This window comes from Aptenodytes patagonicus, chromosome 7 (assembly GCF_965638725.1).
Source record: "Aptenodytes patagonicus chromosome 7, bAptPat1.pri.cur, whole genome shotgun sequence".
NCBI classification, from domain to species: domain Eukaryota; kingdom Metazoa; phylum Chordata; class Aves; order Sphenisciformes; family Spheniscidae; genus Aptenodytes; species Aptenodytes patagonicus.
Window position 1 is genome coordinate 59059562 of NC_134955.1, and position 13236 is coordinate 59072797.

The window sequence follows — 13236 nt, forward strand, 5'->3', positions numbered from 1 at the left end:
AATTCCATGGGAGAGTGCTGTTTCGATTGAACTTTTATTGGGAATGTTTTCTAAGCTGAGGAGCAGAGAGAGAGGGAGGGACACTAGTGATAGGACGAGAGGAAATGGCCTCAAGTTGTGCCAGGGGAGGTTTAGATTGGACGTGAGGAAAAATTTCTTTACTGAAAGAGTGGTTAAACATTGGAACAGGCTGCCCAGGGAAGTGGTTGAGTCACCATCCCTGGAAGTATTTAAAAGACATGTAGATGAGGTGCTTAAGGACATGGTTTAGTGGGCATGGTGGTGTTGGGTTGACGGTTGGACTCGATGATCTTAGAGGTCTTTTCCAACCTTAATGATTCTATGATTCTATGACACAGAAAAGGAGACCAAGAGAGAGCTGAGGAGTCTCATAGTCAGTCTTTACTCAACCTGATCAAATGTATAACTTGCATAACCTGAAATACACTTGTCCCCAGCAAACGCCAACAACTGGCCATTGACTACTCTGGAGTAGCTCTTGCTCTTTTACTGTGAATTTTTTTCAAACACTAGTTTCATCCAAATGTTAAAAAAAAAAGGAAAAGGAAAGGAAATAGAGAGAAAGAAAGCAACTCCTGACTTTCACAGCGGTATGAAAGCGCAAGACCTCCCCTAGGCCTAACTCAGCATCACTCTACATGGTGTTGCCTCCCTTTACCGGCCGATGAGCACGGGGACGAGTCTGCAGACCCGTCTTCAGCGCAGACCTGTGCTACACACTGCCAACACTGACAGCTCCACAGTGGTCCCTCAGACACAATAACTCTTCATTATCTGGAAATAATGACATGACATTTATTGCTGAATTTTAAAACCAGGCAGAACTTGAAGTGACCCCGGAAGATACTGCTCTTGGACCAAAGCCCGAGATCTTTGTCAGCCCTGTTATGAAAGAAATGGACCTAGACATGCCCCTCCTGGCAGGGAAGGGAGTTTTGCCTACTCATATCAGTGAGAAAAGAATAGGACCAACAAATCAGGTTTTTAGTAAAAACAGACTGCAAACCCAACTTTTTCTCTCTCTAGAAAACAGAAGCAATTTGATTATTAACATGGGTGGAAAATGGTATTTTCCATAAAAAATAATGTTATCGTTTTAAATACTTTAGACAGAAATTAAAGTCTTGGTGCTTACCAAAGCCTAAAATTACATTTTTAAAAACATCAGCAAACACTTGTCCCTATCAAAGCTTTCTATCCTGCTAGCAGGGAAAAGAAATGGTGGCCTCTGACTTTTTGACCTGATGTGCTGAGTGATTCAATTTGAAAATAACACAAATAACACAAGAAGATGGATGGTGTTTGTGGTATTTTAAGGTCAAAGTACTAAGAAGAAACATTTATTTTCCTTTCCGTTTCTGTCCACTAAAGTCAGATCAGTGCAGTGGCCAATGTTGAACCAACTGTGAAGATAAAGTGTTGAAAACTTATAGAGAAGTTAGACAAATCATCTTTTCTGTTACCCTTCAGTGTTACTTGGGACAAAAAAGAAGACAAGGATTTAATTCCAAGGCACTTTGGTGTAACAAAATGGACCATTCTTAACAGAAATTAAATACAGAAAGACAGAAATTTACTTGACAGATATTTCTCAGCATTTATGAAAGAGATAAGCAAAAAAAGAGATAAAGCAAAAATCCCAGAACGATTGCAATTAGAATTATGTGCTGAACTGACCGAGAAAAATTAAAAAGCGACACTGTCAGCTTCCAGTAATTAATGAATTAGCATTCAAAACAGGGTTGTTACATAAGTAGTCTTTAATTGAAAACACTGTTTTCTCCTTTCGCATAAGTTCTAACAGCTGAAGGCTGAACAGAGGTTAAAAATAAAAAATTAATCATAAATGATCAGTTTGACCCTGCGCCCTGTGGAAATATTAAAGCCTTTAAAAAGAGTTACAGCTTCCCTTCTCCCCACGGGCTGTGGGGTCACCTTGGAGCAATTTGGGTGTCTACACACGGGCATCCTGTGCCTGAGTGTATCCAAGGCACCCGCGGAGGCTTGGCAGATGTGATTAAGAGCTGCTGGAGACCTACATCCTTCTGGTGCACGGCAGGAGCCAGGAGGGATAGCCCTGGTGGCACCTGAGGACTACGTCTGAGCACCTGCGATGCTGCTCTCGTCACTTCTTTGTAACTCATTTGTAACCTCCTGCATTGTGAAAGCTTCCTCTCCTGGTCCACATGCCATTTAAAAAAAAAAAAAACAAACAAAAAACAAGCACCAATTTGAAGGCCGGGAGTCCTACAAAGCCCCTTTTTGTTTGCCTCTGGGGGGGTCCCTTTATAAAGGGATGGAAAAATGTGTCCAGAATGAAGAGGAGAATCCAGCATACATGAGTCACCAACAGCAGACTTCCCAGAGGACTGTCATTTCAGAGGCTTTATAATAATCAGCTTCGTTTTCCTACAACGCAGACCCACCGGCACTAAGCTCAAGAGACAGCAGATTACACAGCACACCACTTAAATTTATGAGTATTATACCTGCTATTCAACATAACATTAGAAGAAATTATGTATCTTAACATGAAATGCAACTAGATGGAAAGGAATATTGTGACGAACTCAATATAGGCAATAGAAGATACCCTTATTGACACCAGCTGAGAAGATTTTCTTTGCAGAACTGAATAGGCCACACCATCACCCAGCCCTCAGAGACAACCAATTTCCATTTTTTAGTGGCTACTCCACCCTTTTACGAAGCACAGGATTTCCTTTAGCTGTCATTTAAACATCAGGGTGAACATGGTCCTTAGCAATAGGGCAAGGGCATCCCATCCTGACCATGTAAGCCCATAAGGATTTGGGCTTATGATCTGGGTAATTCTCTATATGAAAAAAAGTCTGTAAGAAAAAAATGTCATTCTTACTTCATATTCTAGTTTTACCCCATAAATCTCGGATGTTAGATGGAAAACTCTGCTGAGACCTTGGCTTTTGATTATATATATGTGTGAAGAGAAAAAGGAGGAAGGTTTTATTTCAGTCCACTGGGTCAGGCCGCCTTCATCTTTACGGACTCTTGTACTGCCCATTACCTGAATTACTAGCCTGTCACTGTAATATAAATTCTTAAACCTACCGGCAACAATTTTCTAAATCATAATTGTTCCAGTAATTGAAACTGCCTCAATTTTGACACTCAACAACCCATTGTTTGCAACCGGGTAATTAAATGGAAGGTTTAGCTCAAAATCTTTTCCTGTTATTTCCTGCAGCAATTCAGCTAAGAGTACCAACTTCTCTCCAGGCAGGTAAATGGCTTTGGTTTGAAGTTGGTCAAAACTCAGATGTTACTAAACAATGCCTTTTGCAAAAGTACAGGAGGGAAATAAAAAATAATTAGGGGCTTATTTAATACATTAAGACAAGTAAAAAATGGAAATCGCCAACATTAGCATGTGAAAGAACAAGCAATCAGAGCCCCAAAAACCAGCAGCAATATTAAAAGGCAGCCCCCGGATCCAAGAAGCTGTTTGTGGATGCATTAGCTCTCTCTACCTTACTGAAACTTCGTGGCAAGCTGTTGCAGTCAGCCAGCTAGAAGGGAACAGAAGAACATTATACATTTGGAAACTTAACAGAAAAAAGTTATTTTATCATCTTGGAAAAAACTCCATCTTTACCACAGATGACCAAAATAAGCTGGTCTTACATGCAGCGCTTGACAAGATAATGTTATTATTTGAACTTCAACCCCTTTTCACATATTAATGAATGAAGTCTTGCAGAATCCATTATTATCTGCACAAACATTAACATCTTACTATCCCAATTTAGAGCATGGTGACCCCACAAACGGTTGATTAAGCTTGATCACCTTACTCTTATTCACAGCTACGGATATTTTACCATACCCACAGGGTTCCATGGCACTATCAGAACACACCACTCCGTGAGAACAACCTGGCCCAAGGTATCCTTACTGAGTCCAGCAGAGCAGTGATATTTTGCTGCGGTAAAGCAAAGCAGAAACACATCTCAAATAATGTGAAGGCGATGCTGCAAAGCGCCTGCCTTGCGCAGCTCTCACACGGGCACCAGGACAATGGCCCCGGTTTCTCGTGACCTCAGCACCACACACGAGTGGCCCTTTCAGGCAGCCTTGTGTCCCAGTGAACACCCCCTACCACACAAAGATTTCCTCCTTATCTCATTAATTCGTGTTTTAGGGTCTCATGCACCAGGAAGTTGAGGGATGGGCAATTTCACTGTGTGAAGCTAGCAAATAATTGAATTAAGGTTCAGTAATTGCAGTTATCACTACAAGACATATTCAAGCAGAAATAAGCTCAGCAAAGCACATATTTGACTTTAAGTATATGTGAAGAGTCCCATTAGCTTCAACAGCATTTATCAGGCAAGCTGGAAATTACACACATGAGAGTGCAATAAAAAATCAAAGTATTGGATTTTGAAAGAACTCTGCAAATAAGAAAAAAAATTAAGGGATGAGATTAAAACTATTTAACATCTTCCATGTCATGTAATAACATGAGCTTTCTGTAACAGGAGGGATTAAATTCCTTTACACTTGTGCATATCCCTGTTGCACATGCAGTGCATCCAGGGGTCATTCCTTAGACTGGTGACAAAGGCTTTAGAGGACGATGTTCTGCCAAGACACCTACTCTCCCAGTTCCCTCTCCAGTATTCAGCCAGCAGGGCACAAGCGCAGCCTCAGCCAGTTTCATCAGTAAAGCCATTTTCAGTTGTTCATGTGGAATTGGAAATGGTACGACCCTGAGAATGAGGTGCACAGCCCTTGTACAGCAGCAGCGCAGGGAGCTGTAAGGATGCATTTGGACATTGTGCCATGGCTGGACCTCAGCCATTCGCAAACACAACGCAGGAACGAGCATCCCCACTTCTGCCTATGCTCTGACTTTCCCCTCATATCATGAGCTGCATTCATACAAGCTGGAGGGGCAAAGCAGCAGATTTCATCTGGTTGCAATGGTGACAACTGGAATTCTCTATTGTCAGGGGAGCTAACACTTTGGGAAAGGCTTAATAAATCGCAGGAGACAGTCAGTAAGAGGCTTAGCAGATTTTGCTGTGTAAAACCACTCTTGGAAAAATATTTTTATTAGTATCTCAGTGGGGTACGGGCAATAAAAGCAGTGCAAGTTTCAAACCTCTCCGTTCTCTGTAGCAACTGAGGTAGGGAACTTTAGTACACTGTTAATATTCAAGAGTGTCTGTATTTTTTTCCTCTTGTTTTATATCAGCAGAGAAAGATCAACCCTGTAACTCATGGGAGACTCAGATAATCAGCTCAAACCAATTTGCAGTATATAATTATAATCACACAACTGGCAGGCTTTGCTCAAGAGAGAATATGGCACAGCTGAGATTCAAGCATCACAGCCTATAACCCAAATAGAAATGCAGCTCAATAGTTAACAAAGCCAAATGGAGCTATAACCATTGACATTCAGTGTAGCCCCTGTCCAGTCTGTGGCTTGTATGCAAGTTTAGGAGTCTCAGACTAATGGAGCGCATCTGTGGCTCATTAGCACCAAAATCAGCCTCTTCATTAGGGATGTCAATGGAGAAGCTAAGGAATGCTGCCCCAGTTCCACCAGGCAAGTAGATGTAGATGTGGATGTAGTATTAAGCACATGAATAAACTCACTGGACCATCCCCTGGAGTCACCTTTCATTTTCTCCTAACTGCACTCTGGGCAAGGAGGCCAAAGGGAACCAGCGCACCTCCTCCCAAAAGCTCAGCCACAGCAACGCTGCTGGGGCTGCCTTCAAGGCACTCCCCACATCCCATGAAACGAGGGAGCTGGGAATGAGGAAGGCAAAGACCTGAATCCCCTTCTCATAAATCAGAAAAGGTCCCTTGCAGGCTTTAACTAATGCTGGGACTAAGCTGGCTGTGGGTTCTGCTGGCCGTCTCTCTCTTCTTTTGAACAGCGCTCAGGGCAGGATGGACACTCAAGCCCCTCTCTTCTTGAGGACCACTCAGATGTTCAAAGCTCTCTGCTGAACCAGAACTCGAATAGTCAGGAAGAATCAGTTACAGCCAGTCTTAATTTTTATGAGATAGTTTGAATATTCTTTAAAAGTCTCCTATAAAGATTTAGATTTGCATTTTTGGCTTCATGAAAAGCAAAACAAAACTGAAAATTTTGTCACAAACTTATAGTTTGGGGTAAAGCCGCTTTTTTTTCCAAAAGCAAGGAATGATTAACATCCTTCCCATACTTCCCCAAGTTGTTTTCAGATATCAGACACTGAATTTTTCTTGAGCTGGTCTTGAATTTGGCATTGAACTTACTGCAAAAATCTGTTTTTAAGCCTCTGCAGCTATTGCTTAGTTTCCCCTCGAAACGTATTTCAGTCCTTCTCAGATGGACCGATCACTGAGAATCTGTGTAATCTGAACCTCTCTACCTGTTACAAAGACACAAAATGCTGCTTCTTCATAGCCTGATCTAACTGCAATTAAGAGCTTTTTCCCTGACCCTGTCCTCATATACAGAAAAAAGTGGAATCTAGTGAAATTACTACAAAGCTGGTTAAGCATAGGATATGACTAATCCCACATTTCACAGCTGGAGGTTAAACTGAGCCTCATTAAACCCAATGTTCTTGCTTATCCACAACAGAAACAAATGGGGCATGGCAGAGCTTTGTGTGTGTGCGTCTCCCTCACACTCACACTCTTACATAGAAATTCAGCTCCAGACCTTCGAAAACTTTGAGTTGTCGCAAGAAATTTTGTGATTGTCTCAAATTCCTAAGATTCAATAAACACTGTATGTTTCTGTCTATCTGTTATTTGACTTCTGGATTCAGAACTTCTTGAATTATATTTCCTAGGTTTTTGGGGAACTCCATTTATATGGGCCAGGTGACATTCTCGTAAAATCCCTTGATTCCACAGGTGACAACCCCCAGAACACACAGTACACCATCCAGCTTTCATTACAAGTTGCAAAAGCTTATTTCTGTCACTGATCCTGCTTTTTAGGTGTGCTCCTACCGATGAATGGGAAGTGAATACCTAGATAGTATTTATTTTGGTAGGTAGCAGCCCAAGACCCTTATGTCCAAAGTCAACAGAGGGAACTCCATTGTCTTAAAGGGCTTGAATGTATTTTGGATGCAAGTCTGAGACATCTTTGAACTGCTCTTATAAAACTGTACATCTCTTATTTGGAGGGGAAAAAACATTTTATTCAATAAATACATATTGTTTACTTAAATCTCAAGTCCACTTATTTGACAGCAAATTGGTCAGATCAGTCTTGTAATTTTAAATCATAAAAGAAGGAGGTGAAATGAAACACACTTGGACATAGATTGGTTTTGCATGCTGTGATTTCTTGAAGCTTCTGCTGCCACAGCTAAGGAAGCTACATTTGGGGGATTCTGTTAACATTTTTTGCATTTACGCATGTAAGCAATGCAACGCAATTAGAGGCCTAAATCAAAGTTTGGAGAGTGGTCTCATGAAAGGTCTCATGAGAGAAGGTCTCATGAAAATCTGGTTCTGCATAAGCTGTACTCCAAAATGCATGGAGTCCTGTAGAAAGTCTCACCATTGACTTGAAAGGAATATTGGATGAGGCCCCAAATATGCTTGTCCGTTTTGATTAGTTAAAATTAATATGCGGCTAAACATTTAAACAGCGCATAAAAACTGTAATGTAGAAAGCTAGGGCATGTCCCCTTCAGTATTCTGAATTTAAATGGAGACCAAATGCACTGGAAAGCTTTCATGTCTGAGTTGCTCTCTATTACAAAAAAAATCCAATTTCCCTTGTGAGACCTTAAATTAAAGCAATTATACTTATCCTCCTCACACACAAACAATAGCTAAACTTTGGGGAAATAAGACAGGTTTGTAATTTTGTTCCACTTGTGGTGAGCATGTGCAACGCTCCTGGCGCAAGCCATGGCCTCACAACAAAACTCCGGAGCCGCAAGGAGAGGCCCAAGGACTTCAAGGAGAGGCCCAAACATTAAGACCCTATAGCAACTCTGAGAGCTGAGAGGCAACTCCACAAGCAGGAACTGTTAATGGCAGGTTTTGCACAAAAGCGACTGATAACAAAACAACAGAGGAAATTGCACGCCGACTCTCCTGGAGCCAGCCAGCATATTGTGGGAAATTTCTTTTCCTCCTCTCTCCTCTGCTCTTCAGGAAGACATCAAGCTCTCCGCTGAACAGCATTTACATCTTTGTTCTTTGCAGTACTAATGATTCTCAGGCTCTCTTCAGTCCTGGGGTCCAGTTTTTTCCCCTTCATTTTCAGAACAATATGCTAGAAACTGCCTGCTGAGTGCATGTTTGTGCCAAGTTCACATTTGCCTACAAAGAACTGAGGCAGCCTGTAGATGCCCTTACCATGGAAGCTCCTAGCTCAAAAACCTCAGCTCTGTTTTAATAGCAGTGTTTACAGGCATTATTTACTATCATTTTACTATCTGTACAGCTGCAGCCTTCTTTTAATTAAGGCTAAGCATGCAGTTTCTTAAAAATAAGACTAAGCACAGTTTTCAAGACCTTCCAGGGGTGCTCTAAAGATCTTCCAAGAACACTCCAAATCCCAATCAGCTAGCAGGCAGATACTGAAATGCTGTGAAGTGCTGGTAATACTGAAGTCTGTTTGGCAATTTTAATTAAATACTCTGATGTTCCTCATAAATCCCAAGGGTTGTCCACTCCCTAGAGAAGAATTTTTTGCATTTCTGCTCCACACCAGGGGACCTGAAATTTTCCCCTAAAGATGCACCAGGACCTCATTGTCAAATGTCCAGTTACTCAGAGTCTCACCTGCCCAATACATCTGCTCTGTTCAAAGCTGGGCTTTTTGAAATAAAGGTGTGCAATGTGCCCTGGGCATCTTTGCGCAGGAAGATGCCTTTGGCATTACTGTTCTGAAGGGAAAAGCCAGACACAGCTCAGCAGAGACTATAAACCAAACGAAGTCCCAACAGCCAGCTGATAGCACACAGGACTTAGTTATGAGGAGAGAGAACAGGGTGATGAGCCCACAAAGCCTATAAACTTCAGTTTTAGTTAAAAGTGCCCAATCCTTGTCATTGTACAGAATGAGTTGAAAATGCAAAATAATGTGAAAGAATGGCCAGAAGTTTGTCACTGTTATTATCTCTAAAATGTATGCGTTAATTATAAAACTAACCAGAACTGACCTTTGGAGCTCCCGAAGCTCATAAACACGGGGTTTCTCTAATCTTGAGGGGAAAGGGTGTAATTACAAATTCATTTTTAGTTTAAAGGGCAGTGTGAGGTGGCTTAAGGGGTCTATTTTCTGCTTGGACACTTTCAGCTCAGAGGAACAGAAAGCAAATATGGTCTCCTGTCTCAGGGGTTTTATCTTAGTAATGGGCACTCTCCATAATGACAGAGAGGAAAAACAGGACTTCTCCCACATGATGTTGCATAGATTAATTGCATGCACACAGCAGAACTTAGTGTACTTCTTCCCTGGAGAATTTGAGACTATAAAAGTGATGCCTGTGAAGCTCTCCAAAGCCAACACCCAACATTCCTCAGAGCTTACGTTCATCTTCGTTACACCTCGACTAAAACTTCCAGAAACCAGCTACACTTATAAGAAAGGCTGACACCGTCAACCCCAGGACACTGAGGTCTCCACCTGCTCTGTGGGGTCTTTGCCACTGTGGTTACACCACAGACGCCTTCCAGCAGCGGCGAGCAGGCACTGAGAGGCCTTTTCTGGTAGTGGCATTCACTACAGCCTCTCCCCAACCAATATAAACCAGGGCAACAAAAGCTGTGTGTTGTCAGAATTGCTGCCAGGGATTTTGCCAGCACAGCAATGCCATCCAAGAGCATGACTTTCTAGTTAACACGGCCATGCCAGCAAAACATTACAGTGTAAACCCGAGTCAAAGAAAGGTATGAAACTGGAATCGTTTTTCCTCAGAGAAAGGAGAATAGGAAGAGCAATGATTACTGATGGGTTAGCAATGTCAGAAGCAGCTCATTTCCCAACTGAAAATACACATCTCCTTCCCTAGAAAGCAAAAGAAGTCAAAAAAAAAGAAATCCATGTACGGCTATCATAAATAACATCCACTTCTCCATTTACTTTCCTCCCACTGCAAAGTGTGGCTCGTGAGATGGTACTTCCTGATCTCCCAAGGGGAGGAAAAGCTCTCTCCATTAATCTGTTCAAATGAGTCACCAGAAAAAGTGTGAATCCCAGCACGCCTGCGCTGTAGGTAACACGTACAGCGCAGAGCGGCCGCCTCGACACGTGCTGGAGAGCTCTCGCCTCTCTCACCAAGATTGTCTTCCGAAGTGCTTACAGAGAAAGGAGAAGTCGGGAAGCAGGAGAAAAAGTGCAGGCTGGGGACCCCTGCACCAACTTAATTCCATGCCTGAAGGTGGTACAAAGAGACCATCTCTCAGCCCAGCTTCACACCCCAGATGCCGAAGAAGATAAAGCAACAAATCTCACTCAGGATGCACCAGCTAGCAAAGGGGCATTGTGTCACCGGCCACTGTAATATAAATCCTCCCGTAAAGCTTTCGGTATCATTTGCAGCACTGGCCTTCTCGGGTTTCTCTGGATGAAGCACTATTTCAGCTCTATGTTTAGCACTTGGAGAGAAGCCAGGAAGACTTCCATAACCACCACTGATTTGTTAATCCCTTAATGCACAGGCACTGTTTGTTACTTAGGACGTCAGGTTTCATCACTTCTCAGCACACTGGTGATAGAACTTCTTGACACCAGACTGCAAATATTATTGCAATGTCAGTACTCCCAGGGAAAAAGCCAAGCCGAGTTAAAATGTGACTTTGGTGTTGACAAGCCAGTTTGGCATTGTGGAGTTCAAATGGCCAGGATCACCTGGCAACTTTAAAAACAGGAGGAAAGTTTGCCAGGATTCTTTTTGACTAGAGTCTTATACCAAGATCCGCATGGTAACAGCTAAACACTTTCCAATCAGATGAAGCAAGAAAAAATACAGTAAGTGGATTATACTTTTCCAGGAAAGTGCTGGGAGCAACGTGTACATATGCATGTGAGTTTGTGCCTATACAGATCTTCCTCATATTTCTCATTAAAAGAGAAAAAATCCAAATCTAGGTTTGTAGCATCACAGCTTTGGAGGCGATGCAGCTCAGTATTCCCAGGGAGTTCACCCAGACCATGGCAGCTTCAACACTTCTCCTGTTGCCCTAAGGAAAGCTGTCTCAGTGCTACGATAAAAAGTGGTATTTCCCGAGTGCAATCTGAAATAAGTTGGATCCTGGTCTTTTTGGAGGGCACAGGGGCTGCACAGAACGTCAGAGCCAGGCTGTTGTCGGTGGCTGCTGCTGCTGGGGAGGTGGCTGGCGCTCTCCAGAGCACAGAGCTATTTTAAGATCATTTCCCTCCCTCCTGGATTCGAACGTTTGTAGCGACACAGACTGAAAGGTGAGGACACCTGAGGACAGTTGTGCGCGTGGAGGAAAAGGCACAGCCTTCCCACCCAGGACAGCACAAAGGTGAAGGGCTGATGCGGGGGGCTGCTTCAGGCTCACGCATCCTGAGACTAACTGGACTTCATCCTCCCAGTGCAATAAGCCCAGGCAGCTATTCAGCCCCTATTAACTCACCACCCATTAATTACCAACCACTTTTTTTGACCTCATAAGGCAGATCTGATGGAGTAACATGCTCGGCTGTGACAGAACGAAGCTGGGACAAGGGCACATCGAGCCCGTCCCCGAATCAATGCATATCCCAACTGCCCACGCACAGCCCATCTGCTCATCAATAGCTCCAATTAAATAGTCTCGGGGTTTCGACTGCCACCAGCTCTCTCATGGGTTGGGAAAAAGACAGAGGGAGTTAAAATTAAATTAGCAATTGTTTAATACATGAAGCCAGTCAGTAGCTGTTGAGTTGAGCACCCTTTTGGGGTTTTAACCCTTCGGTGCCCTGTGAGTTTTGTTTCATGTCTAGCAATGCCAATGAGTACACTGGAAATTTGCGGTAATCTTTAAAAAAACCTCACAGTCAGGTCAAAATGTGAAATTTCAGTAAGCATAGAGCCGTCTTTTCAATTTTTTTTTTTTAAACAGGAATGTTTTAGAAACGTGATCCTGAAGCAGCCTATTTTCAGACTTGGAGAAATGCAAGAACAGCACAACATAAACTGGCAAAAAGGTATTTAAAAAAAATAATAATAATTAGGAGGGTTTTTTTACTTCCAGTCCTTATAATTGGAAAGAATCTGGAACAATATGACTGTGAAACTCAGTGCTTGAAGTAAGAAGCAAAGTATAGAAAAAAACCTTTAAAATGCCAGGGAGGTAGAACAGTCCAACAGTGAAAGGATGCAAAGAACAAGAGAAAAAGGGTAACTCTTCCAATGGTTTAAATAGACAGTGTTTCACTGATTTCAGCAAAGCTGCCCCTGTTTACACCAAGTGCTGTGTTTTACGGGGGATCCAGGGGACATACCAGACAGAACGACTGTTTTCTCCTGCTGCTTGACATTCCTATATACAGATAGGTAAGTACCAGGAGTGATCAAAAGCCCAGTGGCACGTGGAGTAGACTTTGAAGGGCAGATGCAAGTAAAAAGTGCCAGTTTTAAAGAGGTCTGTTTGGTTTTAAGCAAGATCTCAAATAAAAGCTGGGAGCCAGCACTGCACAAAACTATTCCCCAGGCTGTCCTTTGAGTACAGCCTCCTCTTTCAACAAGACAAAAGTCAATGTAAATGGGCAAGCAAGACAAAATCCTACAGCAAGGGCACAGGCAGTGCCAGACCCTCGCAGCATCCCTGAGAGCAGCAGTGGATCAAGGTGTTCTGCAGGGAGGCGTTAATGCATCTCCAAAACACACACGGACACTAACAGAGGGTATACTTTTTTCCCCCTCTCTTTTTTTTCCCTCTCTTTTTTTTTTTAACAAAAGGAGACCCAATTCTATCAGTGGGGGGTTGATATGAAAAGACCATTATGCTCTTCCCCTGGTCCACCGAAATCCCTTGTGCATTCAAGTGGGCAGTCAGACACAACTATACAGAAACAGGAGAACCGAGCCACATGAATATCTATTAGGCAATAAAAAACCTACCTGGGAAAGAAGCTTGTTGTCATCCTCCAGCAGTTTCACTTTTGTTTCAAGTTGCCTGATATAGTTGGAAGACGAATCTTTAGGAAAAGAGAAAAAATATGTTTAAGCTTCTTGTGTTACA

The 13236-nt window shown here is 42.6% G+C and overlaps 1 protein-coding gene across 2 annotated transcripts in view; it reads right to left on the reverse strand.

The window, feature by feature from the left end:
* Positions 1–13236, reverse strand: part of CCDC85C (coiled-coil domain containing 85C) — a 119540-nt gene that overhangs the window by 33575 nt on the left and 72729 nt on the right. The window contains exons 2-3 of one of the 2 annotated variants that reach the window (XM_076345425.1): positions 13116–13192; positions 3531–3569 (exon numbers count right to left, since the gene is read on the reverse strand). In XM_076345425.1, the coding sequence (XP_076201540.1) occupies positions 3531–3569; positions 13116–13192 (116 nt within the window). The remainder of the gene's footprint in view (positions 1–3530; positions 3570–13115; positions 13193–13236) is intronic. The other variant, XM_076345426.1, reaches the window with a different exon arrangement.